General features: G+C 41.9%; 2 protein-coding genes across 3 annotated transcripts in view; one reads left to right on the forward strand and one right to left on the reverse strand.

Annotated features, from left to right (window-relative positions):
* LOC308064201 (uncharacterized protein) overlaps positions 1-1348 on the reverse strand; it is a 40539-nt gene extending 39191 nt beyond the window's left edge. The window contains exon 1 of the mRNA XM_080388253.1: positions 13-1348. Coding sequence (XP_080244379.1) covers positions 199-1287 — 1089 coding nt within the window. The 5' untranslated portion in view covers positions 1288-1348 and the 3' untranslated portion in view covers positions 13-198. The remainder of the gene's footprint in view (positions 1-12) is intronic.
* Positions 1349-1888: 540 nt separating this feature from the next.
* Positions 1889-26241, forward strand: part of SASH1 (SAM and SH3 domain containing 1) — a 568418-nt gene continuing 544065 nt past the window's right edge. For both annotated transcript variants that reach the window (XM_080388231.1, XM_080388232.1), the window contains exon 1: positions 1889-2519. In XM_080388231.1, the coding sequence (XP_080244357.1) occupies positions 2034-2519 (486 nt within the window). In that variant the 5' untranslated portion in view covers positions 1889-2033. The remainder of the gene's footprint in view (positions 2520-26241) is intronic.

The raw sequence follows: 26241 nt of genomic DNA on the forward strand, positions 1-26241 counted from the left end.
CTGCCCCCGTACCTGCCCCTGCCGCTGCCCCTGTCCCTGCCCCTTCTGACGGGACCGACGGGCAGGGCCAGCCCGAAATGCTCTCACTCTCTCAGTACCCCGCGCACCGGGCTGAAGGGTCTGCGGGGGGAGGGGGATTTTCGTTAAGCAAACAGGTTTGCACTGGATTTAAATGACAATGACTGCCGGGCCCACGCCTCACCCCGCTGGGGGTGGGCGAGGGGAGCGGGGAGCCCCCGCCGCCCGCCGGGCCGGGTGGGGCTGCGCGGACGGGCCGGGCCGGGCGGCGCTTCCCGCGGCGGCCTGGCGGGGGCGCTGCAAGCCCGGCGTTGCTGGCGAGCGCGGCGGGCAGCGTGCGGCGCCTCGGCCGGCCCCGGGCAGCCGGCGGGGGCGGGTGGGAGAGCGGGGCCAGCGCCTCCCGCCTTCCCTCACCGCTGCCCGCAGACGCGGAGGGACGCTCGCCCCCGCCGACAGCCCCGCTGTCCCCCCGCCGAAGGGTCGCCCTTCGGCCGCGAAGGGGCTCGGTGCCCCCGCGGGGAGCCGTCGGTGCGGCCGTCCCAAGGGCGCTTGGGGGCAGCTGCCCGGGCCGTGCGCGGCGCCTCGCCCTTGCCGGGGGAGCGGGGACGGGCGCGCCCGCCGGGTAGCTCGCACGGTGGAGGCGGACCCCGCCGCTGCCCGGCCGGGCTGCCGTGCCCCCGACACCCGCACGCCGCCTCCCCGCGCCCCCGGCGGGTCGGCAGGGGGGCGGCCGGCGGCGGAGGCCGCGGGCGGCCGGCGGGGAAAGTTGGAAAGGCCTTGGGGGGAGCCGGGGCAGGGGGCTGGCAGCGGGGTGACGGGCGCGGAGGAGGAGCGGGGAGCAGCCGCACCGGAGCGCCGGGAGGAGCCGGAGGAGATCTGCTGGCGGCGCGTCAGGCGCCTCAGGGGTAGGGGAGGAAGGAGGACCCGGGAGGGGAGCACCGCGCCGGGGTACGGCGGGCAGGGAGGGGACGGCGCGGCCGCCGGTCGGGGCGGAGGGGGGAGCGCAGCGACCTGTCGCAGACCGCCGCCGCCGCCGCCGCCGGAGGATGCAGGGAGCGCCGGCTGCCGCACGGCCCCGCCGCCGCCTCCCGCGGGCGGTTGCGGGCAGCGGCGGGAGGGCCCGCAGCGGAGAGCGGGGAAAGTTGTGCGCGGCGGGGGCAGGGCTGCGGGCCCCGGGGGGGCAGGGGGGCACCGCCAGCAGCAGCACCGGGAAAGTGGGGTTGGAAAACTGCGAAATCCGCTTCTGGGCTCGCTGCCGGCGAAGCGCATTTAACCATCATCCCGGGGGTGCAGGGAAACTGGGAAAGTAACTCGGAAAAGTGAGTGGGTTTCTTATTTTTTTTTCTCCATCCTTTCTTTTTCCTCTTAATCCGCAAGGACCCGTTTAAAAGGAAAGCAAAAGCCGCCGTGTGCACCCGCTGCCGGGAGAGAGACGGGGGAGGAAGGCACCGCGCACGGGCACCCTGCCTGTGCTGGGCGAGGGTGCGGGATCCTGCGCTCGGTTCTCCCCCAACATGACCGTGTACCAAAGCAGCTACACATAGTAAACAGATTCATCATGCGACAGAGCGCAGGAAGGTGAGACACAAGAAGAAACAGAAACTAACACTGAAAGGAAGAGGGGGGAAGAAGACAGCGACTGCGAATTACTTCCAGATAAAGTGGGTGGATGTTGTGCAGCAGCGACTTGGGATTTTAGGGGATGCACCCTTATATTTTGCTTCTCTCTAGTCCGAGCCTCCCTTCTCCGGTGACAGAAAGCGGCCGTACTTGGTGGTAGGCAAACAGGAGGCGGAATAAACAGGAGGGGTTCTTTCAGCAGCGCTGGCGATGCCCTCCTGATCTGCTGTAAGGATTATTTTTTTTCCCCTCTTGGTGGATGTTGATTCTTGACCTCGATTTTGAGACCTTTTAGTTGCATCACGGTTGTTGTGGTTTTATTTCTTTTGGCGAGGAGTGGAAAGGGGGAGGCTGGCTTCGGTGCTGAAAGTTGCAGTCATTATTTTGGAGCCAGCATGTGCACCAACATAGTCTACGAGTGGCTGAAGACCCTGCAGCTCCCCCAGTACGCGGAGTCCTTCGTCGACAATGGCTACGACGACCTGGAGGTCTGCAAGCAGATCGGGGACCCCGACCTGGATGCCATCGGCGTCGCCGTGCCCCACCACCGGCGCCGGATCCACGAAGCCGTGCGGCGGCTGAAGGAGGCGGACGAGACGGCGGCGGGGCTGTACTTCACCCTGGAGCCGCAGCCGCCGCCGCCGCCGCCGCCGCCGCCCCCGCGGCCGGCGCCCCCCACGGCCGGGCGCTGCCCCCGGCGGGCGGTGGGGCAGGATGAGGCCCGGCGGGGGGCGGCCCCCCGGCACCGCCCCGGCGGGCGGCGGGGGGCAGCCGGCGTCGGGGGGCTGGCCGCCTACCCCCGGCTGAAGCTGAAGATCATGATCCGGGACAAGCTCATCCGCGACGGCATCAACCTGAGCAAACCCCCCTACTCCAACCAGGTGAGAGGGTCCCCGCCGGCCGCTGCCCCCCCGGCGGGGCCGTGGCTGCCGGGCGCGGGGCGGCAGGGGGTGGGCGAGCCCTCCTCCAGGCAGCGGAGGGGGGCGCCGGCCAGCGGGGCCCGGTCCCCTCTGCCGGGCACTGCTGCGCGTCTCCAGCTGCGCCGGTGGCGTTTTCGGAGGGACACGCGGTGGGCACTTGGCCCCCGCCAGGTGCGGGGCGAGCGGGGCCGGCACAGGTCGGGGCCGCCGGCGCTCGGTGCCCTGATGCGGGCTCACAGGGTGGTGCAGCATCGCGCTGCCTCTTGGGTTTGCCTCGATGTGTTTTTTCATTAACCGGTTCTTTTAGTCCAGGGGTGGTTTGGGGCGTGAAGACTGAAACTGACAGCACGGTCTGAATGGTTTGGCTGCTTGTTTGTTTTTCTTTTTCTGTGAAACTTTTCCATTGTGTTGGAGAGTGATGGCTTCCCTCATCTGTTGTTAAAGGTCATGGTTTAGTGTCAGTTTCTGTTGGTGAAATGGCTCATGAAGCAAGTGGTAATCTGGCTGGAGGAACAACTCCTTCTGTTGCCTGGATTTATTTACTGGAGGATGGTGGTGACTGGTGAATGTCAAAACGATTCATCAGCTGCTCCGGCACAGGTCGAACTATCTCCAGTATACGTAGGCTGCTGAAAGGCCAGGAAAGTGCAGGTCTCGGAAGAGTACATTCCAGTTTGATGAAACCCCAATATTTACCTAATTCTTACCTTTTGAAAAGGTTAAAATGTAAGATTAATGTGGTCTAGAAGATAGGAAATGTTGTGTCTAAACTTTTCTGTGGGTTTCCTACTGAAAACACCATACATAGAGTAAATAAAGCAATAGAATTAAATGAATAGTGGCATGGAGGAGAAAATGCTTTGTGAAAGAAAATAGGGTATTATGGTGCATGGTTGCTTCAGAGTTCAGAATTAAGTGCTTCAAAGTTGTTTGATGACCCAAGTTGCCTATATTTTCTTTAATTATATGAGGTCTGATTTTTCGGAAAGACTGAGCAGTTGCAGTTGACCTTCAACTTGTGGGTACTTGAAGGAAGGTGATGGGGAAGTCTGGTGTTCTGGGTTTACAGAAATATGAGGAATTAAAATTGAGAATTAATTATCAGCTGTAGGGGATCTAGGTGTGAGGATAATGAGTAAAATTCAGCTTAGAGAACAATGCGGAGGTGTAGATAATAAGGCTGAGAGGACAGTAAGTTTCAGGACTCCAATTTTTTAACAGCTCAGTGATCGAGGGCCACTAGGCACTTTCAAGTACAGCACAGTTGAATGGTGTGAGATATTTGTTCTCGTTTCCTGAAACATCTGGCTAATGACATTGTCAGAGGCAGTGTATCAAATCTGATAGGATAGTAGTCTAATCTAACCAAACATCCATGAACATCTAGTCTAAGTACAGCATCTTTCCCCCCCCACCCCCTGCTTTTGAAGTGCTACATCACTTCAAGACTGGCACCCTTCTGAAATTACTATTACATGTCTTATATAAAATAACTGCTATGGAAGTTCTGGCTTATCAGTGTAGCTGCAGTGCATTGCCCACCTCCACAGATACATTTCACTTCTTCCTTTTGAGTTTGTGTATGTTCATAGTCACTGGTTCTGTCTTACCAAGCAAATCCTCTTATCTTCTCTTTTCTATACCTCTTCCATAGGAATTGTAAAATTTCTAAGATGCTAGCATATAACATCAAGGAAATTGAAATCTTTAGTGTTGATTTCTTCGTTAGCTCACTTCATTTGAATTTGATTGGTCTGATAATAGTGTGGATTAACTGTCAGGGCAAGCTCATCTCTTACACAGAAAGTGTCACTCAGCTTTAATTGACTTAAATCTAAATGCAGTATTTTGAAATAGAAAGAGGAACCAAGCTTTATTACCTAGTTTTATTTCAGCCTGTGGTGTATTTATTTTGGATGATAAATGCATATAACATCATTTTTTTACAGTAATAGAGAAACTTTCTCCATCTCCTCACTGTGAATCACTTCACATCATAGCATGTTGTGAGAAACCATAAAGCTGGCAAAATCGGAGTGTGTTGCTCAACATGTGTTATTCTGAATGGCACCCACCGTAGCAATCCATCTCCAAAACAGCTTAAAGGGAATAGCAAAAGATCATGTCACTGTACATTATTCACTGGATGTTGTCTAAAGCAAGAAAAACAACATACTGTATTCTTTCATTTGGAAAAGAGCCAAAACTGTGTCTCTTAAAAAAAAAAAAAAAAAAAAAAAACAACAGAAAAATGTGGATATAATTTAAGCAACCTGTATTATACTTTTTGTATGGAACATGCAGTGTACGGACTTATGCATATCAAAAGAAATGGGATGTATTCTTTGCTGTGCACAGGATTAAAGAAGCAGTTGAGGTCTGTGTCAAGTTTTCTAATACATTTATCACGTGTCTACCTACAGACAGTCAGTGGATATCCTGAAGTAGGGCACTAGACACTGACCTATTTGATGTCCGTTGGCATTTCTGGTGCTGCTGAGCTGCTAACTAGCCTCCTACTTCCCTTCATGGCTTATGTGGGGAATGCCATCATCTTTTCCTCTTACTGTCTATGAATGGAAAGTAGTATCTATGAATGGAGGAGCATACTTATGTGTGTATGTATGAATACTCATATGTATCTGGATTTTACTTGTTTCCTGAAAAATACTTAATGTGTTCAGTTATGTGGTTCTCAGACAGTTTAGGAGTTCTACTTGAAAATATCCCTGAGAACTGGAAGTGCTGCTCCTCTGTCTTGTTTATAGCCTTTTGCTAGCTGCCTGAGCTCTAGACTTGTCAAAAGATCAGAAATGAGTATTGGATGTGGCTGTGGAGATGCTAAAAGCATCCTTTTGCTGTCCTTCCAATGTTGTTGCTGTGTTTTCAGTTGAAGGGTGAAATATCAGAGTGGGGAGGATAGAAATGTACTGGCATGGTAGATTTTAGTTTAACTTTGATTACAGTCAGCAGAAATTACTAACAACTACTTAGCAGAGCTTAATATAAATCTCTTAAAGATGTGCAAACTTTGAATTGGAGCCATGTGTGGGGGTGACTTCAGTCATGGAGAATTATCACAAGCCATCTTGATTATTTCCATGGAGAATTAGAACAAGGCCTCACCTCCTGAAATTGCATCTTGTATATTTTTCAGGTATAACTCAAGGAATGTAACTGTAACTGAGAAGAACTCTACAGAAGTCAGATTTTGTTCCATGTTAGTAATGCTTCTTAATACTCACAGCCCTCTGTTTTAGTTGCACACATGCAGTTGCTGGCTGATAGCCTTATAAGTCTCATATATCTAAGGAACATCTTGTGGAGGTGATGGGATTGAACACCCTTCAAACAAGAACCCATGGTACCTTTCTGAGTCAAGTGTAACATCTGTGTATTCTCAAAACATCTAGATGCTTTAAAAAATTATCCTTGATGATGGTAATTCTGTCCTTAATTAGGAACTTAATTATGTGCAGTGTAGGAATAGTATTAGTATTATTTTGCCATGTAGAAGTTCTGGGGAATTAAGTTATGGCAAAGCAAAATCCAAATGAGCAGCCTCCCCGGGTTCCAGTGGGCATGAACGAAGGAGAATGCAGCACTGACCTGAACCAGCTGAATCAGAGGAAACTAAGCCTTTGCCTCCATACGAAGACATTTCTTGCCTTGGTGGGCTTGTTGCAAAACAGGTTGTGTCCATGCTGCGTTTGAGCAGGAGTATTGTCACTAAATGTCGCTGTGGTAGAGAAAGCAGAGGAACACCGATTTTGTCAATATAAAGACGAGTACCTTGTTGTGCAACATGCCAAGATAAATTAGGTATTCTATTTATCTCAAATATAGATTAAGTGACATTTAATAGTTTACTGGAATTTCATTACTATTTCTAATTGAAATAAATGGCCTGACCTGTTTCTTGAGGAACTTTGTTCAGTTTTTCATCTGCAGAGAACTGCAAATACATTAAAAATCACAAAAACCATACATGCATTGAAAGCTCCCATACCAATTAAGATGATTTTCTTAGCCTCAGTAAAGTTTTACTCATGTAGATTTCAATTTTTATTAGAGAGACAAAAACTGTAGTGTGACATATGTGTATGTACGTGACCTCATTGTCTTTCACTGTGCTGTTCATGATTATCAGCATGCTTGGAAAGCAAACACTAAAAACTCAGCTGCATTTGAGGTCATAATCTCAAGAGTTCAAGCAGATGTAGAAAAGTAAGAAGTTAGAGCCAAGTGAGTATCTGCTTAAACACCCAACCACATTTTTTTAAGTTCTGTGCTGATGATACAGCACAGATTGGTGGTTCTGATTAAATCTTTGTTTAATCCTTGCCACTACAAAATGAGGAATATTTCACATAAGTTAAATGTGTAAGAGGTAAAGATGCCAGCAATACTGCTTTGAAATACACTGCTTCAAGCTGAGTCTGGGGCTGGGTAATGTAATGTAGTCAGCACTTTACATATCTACAGAGGTGAATTCAGTGAATTAAAAATATTGTGCTTTGAAGAAATGGCAACACTCACCTATGCTAGAATTAAACATGAACCTTTTTCTAAAGACCTGGCTGCTTTGGAATAACTGCAACTCTGATTAGCAGAGCGTTCTCAAATATGCCTTGGGGAAAGCTGCCTATTGACAAAAGTTCTAGTGCATTAAGTAGTAACAATATTTTCATGGCAATAAATTAGCAAAGCTACAAGCAATGTTCAGGAGGTGAAAAGGTATCTTATATAAGAAAGCACTGAATTTGCCTTTGACTTCCTAAGTCTGTTTTCTTCTAAAGGAAATACAGCACCTTGTATATTGGGCATTTATTTCAAAGTCCTGGTTTATTAAACTCACAGAAAAACAAATTGGAAAAGATCTTCTTCCAATCAGACCATTAAGGCAAAATATTGCAGAATATGAATAATACAGTACCACGCTGTATTTGCATTTGAATTGTTCCTGAATATTTTAAAGTGTATTCAATCTCTTCTGGAAGTGTTGAATGTAAATCTTCCTGGGTTTCATTATCTCTGTTTTGAGGGGCAGAAGATCCCACAGGGCATATTAAAGGTGGCATCCTGAGAGAGGACAGTATCAACTCCACAGCCTTCTCCCCACTTTCTGTGGTCATGTTCAGTGTATCTTCTCAGCTCTGGCCGTGGTGGGGGCTGGCAGAGGGGAAGAGGAGCGTGTGGCTCCCAGCTCTGAGTGTGGGGCTGAGCAGCCTGCCACTGCGAGTGGCAGCAGCTGCCCTGGAAGGGTGATCCTTCCTTCGTCCTTCACATGGCTCTAAGTTTGAAGGTAAAGCTAAACTTACAGGTCCCTGGCAAAAGAGAAATGCTTGGCTTTTTGAGGTTCCCCAAAGGCTTTTTCTTCCCCCAAAAGAGATGATTCAGTCAGAACTCAGTGGTACAAAGTTGAACTGAATTTTCTCATATCATGTGAGGTTTTGTGTGTACTGCACCTCAACAGGGACACCAGCAGTGCTGTGACAAAAGTCTAACTACCAATTTCACTCCTGCACACTTAAAAACCTGTCCTAAGACATTTGGTGTTCATAACTCTTTCTGAGGAGAAAACACATTTTATGAAAAATATTTCTGTTGATACCCCCACCCCCAGAGCTTCTGTCTCTGACATATGTAGGATGATGAAGCTCGTACACACAACCACGTGTGAGGAATACCAAAGAAACCAAGATAATTTCTCACCAACAGAGTAATCTTGCAAACCATATTTCTAGGTTTTTTCATGACCAATATCACTGTCTCACATATACCATAATATATAGGTCAGCTGCGTCCCTGATTTCAGATGTGAAATTGAAGAATTTGCCTAAAGTAATGAAAAACTTCAGACAGATGAAGGTTGGGACCCACTACTGCGGCATCTTTGTCCATTGCCTTATGATTAAGAGTAAACTTCTTTATGTGTAACAGAAAAGTGATCAAGGAATAACCAGTAACTTGGCTATATGGCAATTAGTTATGCCTGTTAATTTTGCCTGTTAGTTGTACTCTGTGTGCATATGTCATTATGAAGGGTCCCTATTCACTAAGGTATATATAGATCCATATGTATAATCTGAAACATACTAAGAGCTCTTACAGAATTTTTGAAAAGTGCAGCAAAGGGGTTTGAAGTGACAGGAATATTGTTATTGCAGATTAGGAATGAATTTATTGTATCACTTACAGGAGCTCACTTACTGGTCTGAGACTCTTCCAAAGCAGGAGAGGATGGAATGAGTTAAGACTACATTGGTAGGTTCAACTTTTAAATTACTTGCTTTGTCAGTTTCAATGAGCCCCTTTGCTTGGTGTTTGACAAAGCTATCTGGTTCAATCTCTTTGTCTAGGCTAATATGACATCTCATATTGATGTGCTTATCTTGACAAATGTGGTGGCGTGTACATGCTGCAGGAATTGTCGTTTATTAAAAGAGCACGGCGGCACTATGTTTAGCACTGCTGCGTTATTTTGGGAGCGGCTGTGGAGCAGGAAGGGGAGATTCGGGTGAACCTTCCCTGACACTGGCAGTCTGCAAGCTGAGCTGGCCCAAAACCGTCTCCAGTGACTCATCCAGCCTCTTCAGTTTGTTACTTGCAGATAGTAAAAAACTTTTATTATGATTTTGCAAAACAAAAGACTAGCGGTGTGTCACGTGAAACACAAGTAGAAGGGCTGTAAAATAGTATCTCATCCTGGTTCTCACAAACTCAGCAGGATGTGAATGACAGCGATGCATGCCTCTCACGGGAGCCTTGCTCCTCCAGTTGGTCCTATTCCCAGTGTAGTCAGTGGGGGTTTTGCCAGTGATTTCATTTGATGCTGAGTTTGGTGTGAAGTGTTCAAATTTAAATCAGCTAACAAGCACACCCTTACTGACTGTGATTGTGGGAGGTGAGAACAGGATGATGTGAACAGTAAATACAACAGTAGGATGCAAAAAAAATAATAATAAAAAAAAAAGCAAAACTTTTCAGAGCTGTAAATATCTCTGTTAGCAGCTTGAACACCAGCAAGGCAGACTTCTGAACACAGATCTCATGAGTTTGCGCGAGAGTAAATGTTTGGTAGTCTCTGAAATCTGCACTAGTGTGCACTTAGCTGGAGTCAAGTACACATAGTTGTTTATAGCTGCCCCCTTGGTAACTTACAATGAGGGAAAATGGCCATAACATGTAGCAGATTAAACCTAAAACCAGGTACAAGTGTACAACTTTCACAAGTTATTTTTTCCCAGGAAGAATTGCACTGGTTTTGAGGATACACACCCTAAAGCAGGGATGTGGTGTTATCACTGAATATGACATCAGTCAGAACTTTATGGGGTAACTAAGTCCAGTTGTGATGTCTGTACCTCAGAAACCACACAGTAAATTTGGTGTGGTTAAGGAAAGACTTAAAAAGCTGGAAAAAATCCTGCCTTTCAGTCAGGGACTAAGAAAAGCTTACACTGTTTTTTTCCCAGAGTTAGTTAAGTGGCCACTTGGCCATGCTCTCATATGCACAGAAGGAAATATTTTTATTAGCAGAAAAAGGCATTGAGAACTTCATGGCTGAGAGCTGGAGCTAGGCTATTCATGCTGTGAAGAAGGCCAAAAGCCAGTGTAAACCAAAACCTCAGTAAGTCAATATTCATAGAGAAAAAAAAAAAAAAAAACTCGAAAACCAAAATGAGTGGGTGCCAGTTCTGCATCAGTGCCCTTGGTTTGTGGACAGGTGCTTGCTGGGAGCAACTCTTCTGCCCTGGCAAACTCCTGTCCCTTGGCTCCACATCTCCTAACTCTGCTGTCCGAGAGCCTTCTGTGTACCCTAGAGCTACCCATTCCCTGACTTCTCCTAAATCATTTCCCTTAAGTCTGCCTCAAGACACACTATCTTCTTCCCTAAAAGCAACCTCTTTCCTACCCAAGAATGTACATCTTTTGCCTTAGGTCTCCCTAACCTTTTTCTCCCCCATCTACATGCACTCAGCAAAACTGAGGAGTGTTAACCATGATCTCTTTGGGTGGACAGACAGGACTGATGCAGTGATACCTTTTTGTACAGCTTGAGACAATGCTGCATCTTTCTCACTTGATCCCATCCCACTACACCCCATCCCATTCCAAGCCCTGTATGTGTTTCACTCCATATCTCTCTCCTGCTGCCCCTGAGTCTCAGGCTTTGATTTGGATCCTGCTCTTTCCTCGCCCATGCTCTGATGAGAAGAGGAGCTTTCTCTCCCACTCAGAAGAGTGGGGCCATCACTTGTCTCTCCTTTGCTCTCAGTGCCCCCAGCTGCCTTGCCATTGATCAGCACAGGTGGCTGAGCCCAGGTTGTTGTCATAAATCTAGACTTCGATCTTATGAATTTCAGTCTTAAAAATGCCACAGGCTGCAGTTATCCAAAACCCCTCTGGCCCCGGTATTGTGGCAGAAGGAAGGGATTGCTCTAGGAAGAGGAGGATGTATTACAGGTTTCAAACATTTTTATGGGACTGTATTTATGGGACTGTATTTGTCTTTTTGAAGCAAGACAGAATGTACTGTTAAAAAAATAAGTTGTAACCTCATCAAAATTCTGAGTTCAATACAAAAATGTTGAAAGCTTTTTTTTTTTTTTTGGCACAATTTTTTAGTGCTAATCATGTGATCATGATAATTGCTTCTAATTTCAGCATTTCTGAAATCTTGTCCAGTTGTTTAGTGGCTGCCAAAATGTTTTTCTTCAAATTTTGTTTAAACTTGTTCTACTAGTAGTTTTTTATGTTCTACTGTGTTGAAAATTTTTTTACAAATGCATCTCTGACCATTTGTACATCTTGTAGTTAAGGTTTTGCCCTAAATATCCAGCTATTAGTTTAGCAGACGTTTTTCCATATCTAGGAAATGAGAAGTACTTGAATAAAGAATTGAATTTGCCCTTGAGAAGGTCTGTCACAAATCTTCACGTGCTAGTTCCTATACTAAAATTTTTACCTTAAAGATAAGAATGAGTGACTATTTTCAGCCTCTGAATCTATATTCTCTCTCATATCAGACCAAACATCACAAGGAGGTCTCATTTTAAAACACTACTCTGAAGAAGCTCAAGGGTTAATAAGTGGAACTGTGGAAATTACTAACCAAAAAGGTTTACTCATTTTAAAGTGTTAACATCCAAAAAAGGAGAAGGAAAAAATAAGGAAATGTGACTGAAATTATACCAAGAGATCTGGAAAAAGAGCAATTTTGATTTCACCTGCTTTGTTATTTTCACGTGAAGAAAATTTATTGGACTTTCCTGTGATAACTTCTAAATAAGGTGTTGCTAAGAGTGGATTTTCACATATACTTGATATTTACACAGTGGTAAAAATAACGCTCTGTAGCTTGTGGAGTAGGATGGAGCAAAAGGAAGTTTGACAAGAATATCACTAGCTGGTTTCTGTCCAGCTCTAAAAATTACATACAGTAAGGTCGTATTTCATGCAGGCAGTGACTAGAAGTAATGAAATGTGTGTGTCCTTGCCAATAATGTCAAAACCAAACAAAAAAACCCCAGTTGCCCATTTTGTATCACTTTTAAGAAGTAACATTAGTATCCCTAGCAAAGGTTATGGCAAAATTATTCTAAACATTTGACTTTATTGCCCAGATTTGTGGTCTAAAAACTCAGTGTTTGAAGAAATATTGAAAAATTCTCCTTTCATTAGTAGTTTGGGTCCTGATGCAATAATTCCCCAGGAAAATGATTTTATTCCTTTTGATAGAAAGGCATGCACGTGCTGCAAAGTGAAAGGAACTAACTTAATTGCTCTCAGGTAGCAATGGAAACCAGCTGAGCCAGGCTTGCTTCTGCATACTTCCAGGCTAGTGGCTTCAGTGCTCATTTACTTCTGGAAGTATGAGTAAAACTGTGCAGGATTGAACCAGTTTCGGATATTTTTCCAATGTTTCTTAGATAACCTGCAATATCATTTGTCATAGGTAAGTGTTATGCAAATTAATGAAAGCAGAAATTGCTGTAATTAGAAGTAGTCTGAATCTCTTGTTGAAGTTGGCTTGTACTGATACTGTAGCAAGTATGTGACAGTGTGGGTGGTGTGTATTTTACAAAATACTACATCACTTACGAAAGCGGGTGCTTTTTGTATAAGCCATCAGTAGCAAGTATTAATTCATCTATATAGGAAGTTGTAAAGGTCTGAGGTGTTTCCCTAAGGAATTATTTCACCTTAGAGCTGGAAACTTACTTAAAAGAGAATTTCTATTCTAATCCTACGTATGTTAAAAAGAACTGCTTATGCAACCACTGGATTCATTAAATCAATTCCTATGGTGTCTAACAGGAAATAAGCTGCTGCAGTATATCCTTCCTCTGTGTGTGATGATTTTGGAAGGAGCACAGATTTGTCCAGAAGAACTAATTGTTTTCATAGTACTTGTCTTATAGATCTTTCAGCGGCTGAAATTGATGTAATAGTTAATAGTATTGATCTAGATTTGGAAAATAAGGCAGAAATTCCTTCGTGCTGAACACACTTCTTCCTGTAGGTGTAAGGAAATTAACATCTTTTTAATAAGAAATAGCTTCATACTTTCAATAAATATGAATGAAATTCAAGGCAAAGGTAGTAAAGGAATTTCAAGAGCTGATTTTCCTTTTCTTCTCCTTGCCTCCTTTGTCGTATTTACAGTGGAAATATGTTTTTCTCTAATTTGAAATTTCTGAACAACTGGACAAAACCAATGTCTTCCTTAGCACATTCTAACTTAATAATCTTCCTTTTTTTGTTGTTTCCCCTGATAGTTTGTGCAGTATGAATATACACTTCATGTACTTGATGGTTTTCAGTTCATAAGTGTCTAATTTAAAATTTTCAAGGTGTGCTATTTTTAACTGAAGTGGTGGCATTTTTCTTCCTTTAAATTAAACATGGTGTTTAAACTCTGTTATGATCTTTTAGAGGTGGTGTCTTCAGAATGACTTTCAGAATGATTCAGGTGTTTTCAGTAACATCTCACTGCTTTAGCCAGTCCCTCTAAGAACTTATCTTGGCTCTTTAGTAGTACAAGCTTGCTTTTATTTATTTTTTTTCCTGCTGCCTTTTTTTCTTTTTTCCCTCCTTACTATTTGCTGATACATTGTTTTACTTATCTGGCTGCTTCTGACAAAAGATAAAACCCCTCCATTCTAAATGTTACTGCTTTTTGATTGCTTCTTTATTTTAGTGGAGGTTTGTCTTACAAAATGTTGCATTTACAAAAAAAGCCAAACCACCGAACTTTTCTGCAGACTCTTTCAGATAGTTACCTGAATAGTTATTATCTACTAGTGATTATGTATATCACACAGACAAAGATTAATATGTTAACAGAGCAGTGTTTATGAGTTTTATATTGCATGGTTTTAGGGGCATGTATGAATATTTAGGTTTTAGTTTCAGGGATTTGGTAATGTTTCTCAACAGACTGCAGCACTGAATTTTTGTCTTTCTGTACTTCCCTGCAGTCTGTTTGCTAGCTGCTTGAAAGCAAGATGTCTGTGCAGAATATGTAACTGAAACTTGTATGTTGGTAGGTAAATAGCACTTTGATACAAGAGGAAACTTCTGCAGTTCAAGCAGTGTTACCAGTTGCCTTTTCTATAGTCGGATTTTCAAAAGTAAAAGCGTGTTTGCGATAAACACTGTCAGGTGCGTAGGGTCTGGACCTGTTACCTCCTGTCATGAAAGTCGGTGGAAATTTTGCTGTTGATTTGGTTAGGAACAGACTGAGGTTTTTGCCGAGGATCTACAATTCTGTTTTCAAAGTACTAAATCAAAATATGTAACCATTGTGGTTTCTGGTTGAAACATTGCCTTGATCTAAATGGCTCTTTAAATATATTTTTATTAGCTTCTATTTTCATGAACTGGTAATAGTCTTTTTCTTGGAACGGGCTGTTGAGATTGTGGGGATTGTGGGTGTCTCCCCAGTTAATGTTGCCATCCAAATGCTGCTAAATTGATCTGTACCTCATTTCTAAGTTTTTTTCTTTTCTTTTCTTGCTTTCTTCCCCCCACCCCCATGCCTTCTGTTTCCAGTTTGGAGACTTGTGAAATAAGTCCTAGACTGTCAAACAGCGTGGTGAAATTCTGGATGGTTTTCTTATTTTCAGCTAGAATTAAGGGGAGCAGAAAATGTAATCACTAATAATGACATGCTTTTTGGTATAAGAGAAATATTTAGAAGGCAAGAAATGGAAAAAAGTAGATAATTGTGCTGTTATTATTTACTGATGCTGTATAGCCCTTTCAAAAGGATTTTTAGCCTATTTAAGAAGAGTAATCCTATATGTTAATTATTGGTGCCTTACTGGGCTTAAACTGCCTGGGAAGAGCTAAACTTGGAAAGGAGGTATGAGCTGTAGTAAAGAAATCTCAAGAGCAGCCAGGTTGAGAAAAAAGTTTTTAAACTGCAGGTTTACATAGTGGTATTCTGGAGCTGTGTGCTCCAAGGAGGAGGTAACTTTGACTTTGGTGAAATGGTGGGATTTGTTTGGAGATGGGTAGATTGGTTTACTTACTTGTTCAGTCAATCCTAAAGGTAGAAATTTGGCAGATGTTGTAACTAATTTCCTGTTATTTATTTAAAGTGATGTGTTCAGAGGAGTTGCTGTCTATCTGTCCATACGCTCACTCACTTTTTCTTCAGAATCTCTGGCTTCTGCTCCCTTTCCTGATAAACACATATTTTTAGACCTGGTAGATCATTGCTTGTGCCCATGTAGACCATTTTGTCAGCTTGGGGGGAAAAAAAGCCTAAAAGGGTATGTAAACAACACTCTTAAGGGTGTTTTTTTTTCTACTGTATAAAGAATACTTAAACCTTGGGTTTCCAAATACTGTCAGTGTCTTTTAAATACAAGAAAAAGTTGGAAAAGAAAAGCACCTTTTTTTTTTTTTTTTTATTAGGTTCATGTTTAAATCGTAGCTCTGGGTGTTGTTGAGAGAGCTTGCAACTGAAGAATATGTTTAGAGAAAAACTGCAGTTTTATGCAACTTCTTTTCCACTGTACAAATAGGTGGTAATGCTGCATGCAACAGAGGCAACTGTGTATCTCTAAAGAGCAGAAGCAACAGTGAAATTGGTGCAGGGGTTTTCCATGTGTTCCCTTTCAATATATCTAAGGTTTGACTAAATTGATATTGCCAAAGTTGTAAAAATAATTCTGTATATGTGGTATCAGTTCCACACTGGGAGTGAAAATGTCCTTCTGCTGTTTGGCTAATTGGTAATACCAACCCTTAGTAATTTTTGTGATTGAAATGCTTGTCCAATACCTCTGAATAGAGGTGACATAGTGACAAGTGTTTTCCTCAGGTGTGAGGTAGGTTTTGAAGCTACTGATTGACAAGCAGTTGTCTAACTTTGCAGAAGTTGCACTACTGGTGATCTTATCTTGGCTATTAACCTTTTTACAATGCTAAACTCTCTTTGCCATTAGAATTTTTTTCCTAGTGTCTTACTTAAGTCTTTCAATCAACAGCTTTATCTTGTTACTTCTTGCCATGTCTGCCAGGGGCATGGAGAGTAGAGGGGTTTTTTCCATTTCCTCTCTTCAGCTTTAGCTACCTGAGGGTACTACTAAGTCCTACCTAAATGTCTATGCTAAAATAGAGAGGATGGTTCATTAATTCTCCTTTTGTGTTACACTTTCTGGATGAATTCCCATTCTTTGAAGTTGGTCCCTTCTCTACTCTTTCCCTTGTTGGTCTGAAGGGGTCTGGGCATAATATCCCAGCGGGGGCCTTGCTGGTGTTGGGCAGAACTTAAGTTACTCTCTTTGCTGTTGATAATTTGATTCACTTACTCCCATATGGCTGTTGCCTATTTTTTTACATTATGATATTGCTGACTCATGCCTTGGATCCACAGGAGGCCCCGGGACCTTTAGGTAGCAGAGCGAGCCATTTGTTTCCCATTATTGCTGTACGTAATGATTCATAGTCAGGTGTGCTTTCTTGCTGTTGTCCCTGATGAATAACATCTCTCTATTTATCAGACTCTACCTCCAGTTTAAGGCCATTTTAAAGTCTAAGCCTGGCCTCCTGTGTACTAATGCTCCAACCAGTTGAACGTGACCTGCTGATATAAAAAAAAAATTATTTTCTGTTTTACTACCCAAATCAGTACTAAAAATAATGATTATTGATGTACTGAGGACAGCCCCCTGCAAGCCTTCTTTTGATACCTCTTCAAATTATGGCATAGATTGTTTGTAAATGTGGTTTTCCTCATGTTTTGTACTCCTGTGTTATTTTCATTTAGGCAGTGCTTCCCTAGTTTGCTGATATAAATGTAGTATGAAACAGTATCAAAAGATGTAATGAAGAAGTCTGGCATCTACTTATTTCCATTTTTTTTTCCAGGATGTATGTTTGTCTGGCATACAAAGAGATTAGGCTGATTTGACGTAATTAATTTGTGACAAGACAGTGTTGACTGTTAAGTATCTTGTCACTTCTTGATTCATGAAACAAAAGCATTTTTTTGTGCGAGGATCAATAAGGCTTTCCCTATGCAGCATCATACTCTTGTTCCAACAAATACAGGTTTGTTTCATCCTTCTGTTACCTTCCCTTACCCAAAAAGTAACTACTCTCGGTCATGTACACCACCAGTTTTGGGAGAGGGTACCATGCTTTCTTGGTACACAGCGGACCCCATCTCTCTGTGTGCACTCTCCTGTTTCCCCTCCCCTGCCCCATGCTACCAGTCTAGTAGTGATCGTAAACCTCACATGAAGGTCAACTCCTTTTAGAGCTGTTTGCCACTGCATAAACAAGGTTTTGTCAGGCACAGACACCTGTGGGTCCTCTGTGTTTCAGCTCCTGCTAGTTTTCTGTTGGATAGGGGGAACTGAGGATAACGCTGTGTGCACTATAGCACTTTGTGCTTGAGGAGAGCTCATCCATAGGCACTACAGGAATGTGTATGTGCAAAAGCGGCGTCTGCAAAGGAAGGGCTTGAGACACTTGCATAAATCATCTCCTGGGAAGTGCTGTGTGTGTTTTGGTCACTGCCAAGGATCTGGCCTGATGTGTATCGAATGCTGTGTGGCATCCATTCTGTTGTTCAGGATGTAGATGAAGAAAATTGTAACATGTCTGGGTCACACATGAATCATGATTTTCTCAGCCATCAAGACCTCAGAAAGTTTCATAGACTTTTTGTAGGTTTGGCAATGGGCAGACATGTATCCTGCAGTTTGTTTATGGGTATTTTTTTGTTTTGTTTTTGGTTTGTTTTTTTTTTTTTTAGAGAGGGTAGACAAACAGTAGATTAATTTGCCCTAGTTTATGCAACATCCCAGGGCCAGGCCTGGCAGTAGCCTGCTGTGCAATATGGGCAATTGAATGGCTGACACAGGAACAGATTTACAGGGCGTACTGCAACTTTCCTTCCTTCTGTGCAGGGAAAAGGTGCCCTCTCCTTTCTCTCTCCATTGTGCATTTTGCTGTTCTTTTGCCAGGAATTCATCACTCATGCTTTTACTCTCCAGGATCTCCATCCCTTTTTAAATGCACCTAACCTGTCAGTTGTGTGGGAGAGTCACAGCGGGATTATTGTAAATCTCTTCTTCTGTCAACAGTGGTTCAGTAATGAAATCTCTGATGCCATTATCTCTGAAGAAGGGCTCTTCCTCTATTAATTGCACTGCATGACAGCCATACATTGTGAGGATCTTCCTGCTGTGGTGTTGCAAAAGGCAGAAGCAAGAGTGGTTGACTATTACTAGTGGTACCTTAAGCATTTGGCCTAATGAGAAGAAATCCTTTCCTGACTCTAAAATAAGTACTCGGTCATATGCACAGCATCTTGAAAGATAGCACAGTAATGTAACTGGGGAGAGATGTGCTGCTGAAAGGAATCAGGTTTGTGGGAAAGCTCTGGAGAGTTTAATTGCACAGGCAAGAGAAAACCAGAGCCAAGTGACTCTTGTTTCCTCAAGCCTTAGTGATAGAAGTGGTAGATGAGGAAAAGCAGCATCTGCATCCCCATGTCTGCTTCTCCCTAGTGCTGTATATCTTATTCCCTACTTGTATAAACAGCGGATCTTCCGGAAAATGCAGTGGGAACCCATTTAGTATCTTTAAGTGTTGTTGGCACTGTTGTTCTAATGGACTGAGTATGTTTTGATTCACAAATACTGATCTTAATGTGAAGGGGGCAAGCTGCAGCATATGGGACAATTATACTTAATTACTGAATCACACATTCATCTACATATACTTGGGTGATTTTAGCATTTTCAACAATTTATTTTTAAAATAGCTGAAATTGTTACATATGCTGAAAGTGGGCAACATCAGCGTCACTGTTCCTGAAAACAAACAGCTCAATATATTACTTTTAGGGGAGGTATTTTGCATGGCTGCTCCTAGCCTGAAGCTTTGGGAAGATCAGGAAATAATTTAGGGGAAGTTATAAATCAGCAGAAAGTGACTTTTGGATTAAAGAATGCTTCTTGAACCATGACTGTGGCTCATAATATGATGTTGTAATCTGGTCATGTAGAAATTTCCATGTTAAAGTTGGGTGTAGGGGGGAACAAAGTGTACTTTGTACCTTGTTCTGTTCAAATTCTGTCGCTGGAGTTTCTGCAGGATGGATCTGGAAATTGTCTTTTACTAATTATTTTTTTTCTTCGGTGTCTTTAATTTAGGAAAACCCCACCAGGATGAAAAACAATTGTTACCTACACTAAAATAAACTTTGTTGACCAGCAGATGCAAACAATTATATCAGCATGTAGATGTGGAAGAATCTTTTTGATTTGGGAAACTGGTTTATTTCCATCATTCATCCTAATAGAAGCACTTCAAGATCCTCAAAACTTTGGGTGTTTTGTTTTTTTGTTGTTTTTTTTTTTTTTTAATTTATTCTCTCTTCAAATAGGAACTATCTTCTAATTTCCAACCCATATTTATTAGTGATTTTTTTATTCCTTAAAAAAAATAAATTAATGGTTTAGTTTAAGTAGGTTGTGTGTAAAAAGAGCAGCAGCACAGTGGCTGTCCACCAGTGCATTGTCTCCAATAGAGGTGTATCTCTTTGCATGTAGAGATAAATTGCAACAGTAGTTCCCATTCAAGGAATACCCCAGATTCACCAGCATGACAAGAGCAGTCATCTCTCTTCAATGGTTTTGTTCTGATAGTAAACCAAGGAAAACTCTTCCAGTCTCTCCTTGTAAATTGGGCTGTCCAAATCCATTAACATTTTGCTACCCCTTTTCTGCACCCATCTAAGTGTTTATTATGCCTTTTTTTGAATGAGGGTTTGTTCCAGATGAATTTTTATTCTACTTTTCTATGAGATGTCTAGCTAGCATACGCTTTCATATATCTAGAAACGTTAAAGCCTGTTATGAGGTATTTAATTTTTCTGATTTCCTTTCCACCCCTCCTAGAAAACATATATTTCTAGAAGCTAATTCTTTTTTATTACCAAAGAAATACAGTAAATTGCCCAAGTAGTGTGTGGGCAGGTTTTTTTTTTTAAATAAATTCATATACAGTCTTCTAGTACTCTGTGGAGTGTTCTTGGGCACTGCTGTAGGTGGGTGTAGGTCATACCAGTTATCATAAGCTGCGTCTTGAGTTCTTAATTACAGGCCCAACCTGCAGGTATGCTACTGCTGGTGTTTTCGGTTTTTGCTTCTAGCACATAGAGCAGTTGGGTTTTTTTTAACTGGTGATTTTGGTGATTTTGATAGCCACATGTATTGCACAAACAAGCAGGAGTGCCAAATCTGATCCTTGACATTTGTAATTTTTTTTTTTTTTTTTTTTTTTTTTTACATTTCCCTACCAGTACCACTCTCTCAGATAAAGTAAATGTTTTTAAAGTCAATTCTGCAGGGCTGCAATTCTTGGCAACAAAATAATTTTGAACACTAGTAAGGAAATTTATGGATTTCAATTATAGCTTGTAGTGTATCATAATTCTAGTTTTATACCCTGTGCAGTTCAGTGTTTTGGATTTTTAATGGGTATAGAGCAGTAATCATAAAAGTAATTCAAAATGCACCCAGTAATTACAGAGATTTGCTGTTGCTTTTGCATTAAAAATGATGATGATTTACAATCAACAGAATTGCAGTCTGTGGTTTTACTTCAGATACTCCTGCTATTACACTGCTTATTAGTTATGGTCAGTGATTTAGAGCTTAAGAGCTACACGTTAGAAAGCTGTAAAATTAGTTACTCTTTAATAGATTATAACAGCAAATTTAAAATAGAAGTTAGATTAATTATAATCTTGTACATTAAAGAATACATATGTAGCCCTTTGTATCTTCTTTTGTTGCTGGAAATTAATTACAAGTAAAATTAAGTAGTTGGACTCCATCAGCCAAAGTCACATATATTTTTTTTTTTTCTCTTTGTTTCTATTATGGTCCAAGAATTTAAAGGTTAGCTGCCAGACTGATTTCTGTCTAGCAAGTACTGTAAATAAGTCCTTTTCTTCAACCCTCCCCATACTCCAGGTGCATATCTAGGTATATGTGAGTTATTAAAAAGGTAGCTAACATACTGAAATTGTGAGCGATTAAAATCATATAAAAAGAAGGGAGACATATTTTAGCTGGATATTATTTTTAAATACCTTGGAACAAGGTAAGAATATGAAGGGGTTTTGCTCACACTTCTCCTTTCTGTCCATTTTCTTCCCTTTATGAATATTTCTTCTTCTTTTCTGGTACAGTCACGCATCAAAACTCAATAACAGATTACTGCCTGTAAGAAGCAGTATTTCTGAATCGGGCTTTGCAGTTGAGAGCTGTGAGTTAAAGCTGTTCCAACAAAAGTGTGTTTCTTTAAACGTTCTCAAGCATTAGCATAAACAGCACTTTTCCCTTCTTATTAAACCTGGATTTTTAAATAAGATAGCGATCAGGTACATTAGCAGTCAAGTCACGATGTAAAATGTACTGGCATAGTTACTGATTATATAGCTGTTAGACATACTGGCTGAAAACTCAAAACTAAAGTAGTTTCTGAACTGTTGGATGACAGTGGTTTGTTTCTACAAGCTCTCATGGAAAGAGTGCCCCTGTTATTTTTGACCGATAGTGTTACTAGAATAAACTTCCAGTACTTAAGCTAGTGTTTTATGTGGAATCCATAGTTGACCAAGGTTTCAGTCACTGTCTTGCAGTAACGGTTGCATTTATCTTACTGTTTGCAAAATATCCTAAAGTGCTGACCTTCAGAAATTCTCCTTGTCAAAACTCTGTGTGTGAAAAAGGGTTTTGAAATACAGCAGAGACCACCTTGGTACTAGTTGCTTCAGGGTTTGCACACTCTGGCAGATTCTTTCCAGCTTAGTACCTTATTTTGGTGGTTATGGTGGTGTGAGACTGGGTGCGTCAGAAAACAGGAATATCAGGATTTTATTTTTATTTTAGTATGTTTGAGGACTTAAGCATTTGTAAGTGCAAGCAGGAGAGATGAAACCCAAACCCTCACCTGAAAAGAGGTGTGGGTTTTTTTCTTCACCATGGTCTATTCAGGTCTAGAGATTGTTGGATATTTTTTTAATTAATATTAACAGTCTGAATTGTTTAATTTGGATTCTTCCAGGTTGAGTGAACTTTTGGTTTCTGATGAAACTTGGTGCAGGCTTCCAGCAGAATCTTTCTGGTCTGTAAAGCCTCATCTGTTCATTTCTCCTTCTCATCCTCTTCCTCAAACTGGAGAGCCTGAGAATCCCTAGCTGGTATCTGGCCCCAGTTTCTGCACCCGATTTCTGATACATTTCTGAAGCCCAGGTGGGTTTCTGTTGTGTAGCCAACACTACAGCATTTGAAGCCCAGGAATTGATGATCAGGGTGAGGAGGCGTTTGCCCAGGAGCCATATATTCCGCAAGCCCTCACAGCTGCGCAGTGGGATTGCATTCTTGCATGACTGAAGGTGCCTTTTGCCAAAGCCGGTTTTAATTACTGTACTTTCACTGCCTTAGCTGAAATAGTCTGTATCAGAATTAGGCCCTCATTTTCCAAACAGTTTAAACTAGTTGTGCTTTTATTTAAAAAAAAAAAAAAGCAGCAACTTTTTTAGGCAGTTAATTCTAAATTTGTGCTGCCTTCCTCTTGTATGAGCATACACACATAAAAGCTCCTGTTTGTATGAGAAAGATTACTCTTGACTTGGATTAGTCCCGTGGTATGGGCAAGTTCATGATCGTGCAAGGAGAGGTGGCATAAGGAGTGTTAGGAGGTGGAGTAGGGGTAGGCAGGACAATATGAGGGGTGGGAGGAATTAATGAATGCTTCTCCAGAGTCAGAGTTTGCCTCTGCCTCCTTCAAATATGTGACCCTCTGCTCTGTGCACTGTAGATTCATGTTTTGTGAGCAGAATGATTTCAGCCAGGTATTAACTGGAAGGGGTAGTGAGTGATGGGTGAGTAGCCAACAGCACTGACAGAGTCCTTTACTCAAACTAGCTCTTGTGCTGTTCGTCAAGAAAGTTCAAGCCTGCTTGTTTCCAAATAGTTCTGGATTTGCAGAAATAAAACTTTTGGGCAGAGTTTATTTTTTGTCGATTTGTATAGTGGATTGTGCTAGATGGGTTAATATTTGCTGCTAATAATTCCGTGGTTTCTCTGTTTAGGCTCTGTTTTCCATGTAATACAGGAAGGGCAGAAAAACTAAGACTTTAAGTTCCCAGTAAGTCTGTAAAGCATGAACATCTGCTGGAGTCATGAACTGTGTATTGACAGTGTATCATAATAGGGCAAAGGCAGCTGATCATCCTTCTCTTAATTACTTTGTCAAATGTCACTACAGTTCCATGTAGGGAAAAGAGGTATTTCCTTAATGACAAGGAAATCAGATAAACAGCAAGGAAAAAAAAAAAAAGAAAAAAAAAAGAAAAAAAAAAAAAGATAGACTGCCAGAATGCTGCTGTTCTTAGTTTTATTTAATCATAGCTGTCATTTGTCATGTTGAGTTCTTTCTTGTGAAGATCTCAGTTCAATTTTTCTACCAAAATATATGGTCTCAAATTCTAGTTTTAAAGGCTGTTGGCCTTTCATCCTTCTAGTAATTACCCAAAGTGAATGTAGGTCAGAGGTTCAGCTTGGGTGTTCCTTCTACCACTTTCACTTTCTCTAGACTACGCTCATTCACCCTAATATTGATATTATTTTTTTAATGTCATCTTAATGAGTGCTTTTATGGAGCAAGGTGAGGAAGAGGTATATTTTGCAGGTGTGAATGGCTTACCAAAATGTAAAATGGACAGATTTCAAATGAATCTATTACTTTAAGCTAAGCCTAGCAGCAGACTTTACGTTTGAAGCCTTTGGACCTTCAAGGGACAGTAGTAATCCATAGCTAATCTTTATGTGAGCAAATCAAAGACATGTTAATACATTTTTAACACTCAAGTACTTACAATACTCTGCTCCAAAAGGGATTGAATATGTAAACCCAAAATGTATTATATCATGCTAATTCCATATTGATTGTTTAGCTTGCAAAGCTTGAATAAAGTATTTGTGGTCTTTAAGGCAAAAATAGACTCATGACTCTGTTAAGATCATGACCTCTGCCTGTGCGAAGGCAAAATCGGGCTTTTTCAGGTTAAAACTAGCTGGATGATAGCAGTAATATCACAGCTTAGACTTCAGTGTTGGCTGTGAAATTCTGTTGGGAATTTTCTGGACAGCAAGGCACATAGAGTAGGTAAATGTGCAAGTTACACTTTTGCTGTATTGGATTTGAGCTTAGTCTTTTTGATTTGTTCAGTACTGTTGAGTCCCCTGAGCATTTCTCTCCGTGGGAGTATAAACCAGCAACAGTTTCCTGTGCAAAGCAACCCACTACAGCTGTTGAACACGTAATATTAAAGTGACTGTTTGCCTACAGTCATGCTGAATTATGTTAGCCTTTTAAGATGAAATATTCTGAAACCAGCTGCATTTACATGCATTAGCTGAAGTTACCTAATTAGTTTAATTAATTAGCATAATTAGCTAAAGCTTCATTGTTCTGCAGAGTTAGACTGCTGGGTAAGCCTTTGGGCTCAGAAAGGGCATTTGACGTACCTGAGCTAAACTAGTGTAGGCAGGATAAACTGACTATTAATAAATCTTAGAAGTAATAAAAGATGATACAGAATTTACTGAAGGTACTAGTGAGGCTAGTCCTTACATAAAAGGAGATCTTTACATCTGCTAGGACGTAGAGTCTTCTCATATGAAGGCTTACGTGAACTTTATTTGAGCAGTTTTTCTTGTGGCAAATATAAACATGAGTCTAAACTATGTTACAGTAACTGCATATGAGATTGGAGTGTAACTTCTTGGAATAGTTTAATATAAGCTGTCAACAGAAGGTCCAGTCACTTGTATCAATTTTTTTACATTATAAATTCCATATAGGTTGCCTGGGAGCTTCGTTAGGTGCCTGAAAACAGGTCAGCGCTCAGGAGCACCGGCAGTGGAAGCTGTCATGTTCACCACCGTTTCTGGGCAGACTCAGTTTGCCAATGGAAGAGCAGCATCTTCTCTCTGATGTCTGAGAGCAGCACATCTGAGGCAGAGGGAGTGCTTTGGTACCCCGCTCTCCACACTTGCAGCCTGAGATGGTGCTGAGCTCCGTGCCCTTTCACAGGAAGTACATGAGCAAAATGTAGGTGGTGGGCTGCCATGACCACATAGGAGTACATGCTAACTTTCCCAGGCTGTCCAAGGAACTTGTGCTTTTTTCTAGGTTGGATTCCTTCTGGAAAGGTGTAGGTGTATTCCATCTATGTGCCTGTATGGCTGACAGTGTGTGGAGTTGGGTTTTTTTTTTTTTGCTTGACTGCTCACCAAACTTGAGGGGCTGGATTTGTCCCTGATGTAATGTACAAACCCTCTGTGAAGTCTGCAGAGTTGAATCTTCTATTTTCATTTGTCTTTTCAAACTAAAACAGTAGTAGCAGGATGAACAGTATTCAGTAAAACAAATGCTGATTTTTATTTTAGAAACTGTAAATTTTAAGGCATGATGTTTGGTAAATAATACTATCACAAGATAGATTTATGGGGAGTTTATGAAAATTGAAACACTGCATTGTTTGCTTTTGGGCTAATTCTTTAATTATTCTTATAATCACAGAACCGCATCAAAGCCATTCCTACTGTTTCTTATTGAATCAGAGTTTTCATTTCTTTGTCCTAGAATGACTTCTGTAAAAGATATTATTAGTCCCTTTAGATTTGTTTATGTAATGATCTGCCGAAGTGTGAGAAAGAAGATGGCTCACACTGCGCTTTCTCCCTCTCACTGGTTTCCCTCCAAAAACATTGCAAATGATCTGTCTGTGCATTGCGTGAGCTTCTGTTGCATGTTTCTCGGTAAGCCTGTAGTATCAAAGCATGCAATGCAGTACACCAGCAACCAAAATATTGAGGCTCATATGGCAAAGGTGTGAAGGGGAGGTAAGGCATCGTGTTATACTTCTGTTTGCTTACAAGTTCTAAAAAAAATATTAAAATAGAGAAATTGAGCTACAAAGAGTACATGTGTGAAATGGCAGCAGCTGGCATGGACTTACATGATTTTAAGTGTGAAATTTAAATTGTCTTATCATCATAGTAAGTGTCTATGTTATTCATGCCTGCTGTATTGGTTCCTACAACTGTAGTGCTGTCACTTGTCTGTGAAG

Source organism: Falco punctatus (genome assembly GCF_963210335.1).
Source record: "Falco punctatus genome assembly, chromosome: 5".
Taxonomy (NCBI): Eukaryota; Metazoa; Chordata; class Aves; order Falconiformes; family Falconidae; genus Falco; species Falco punctatus.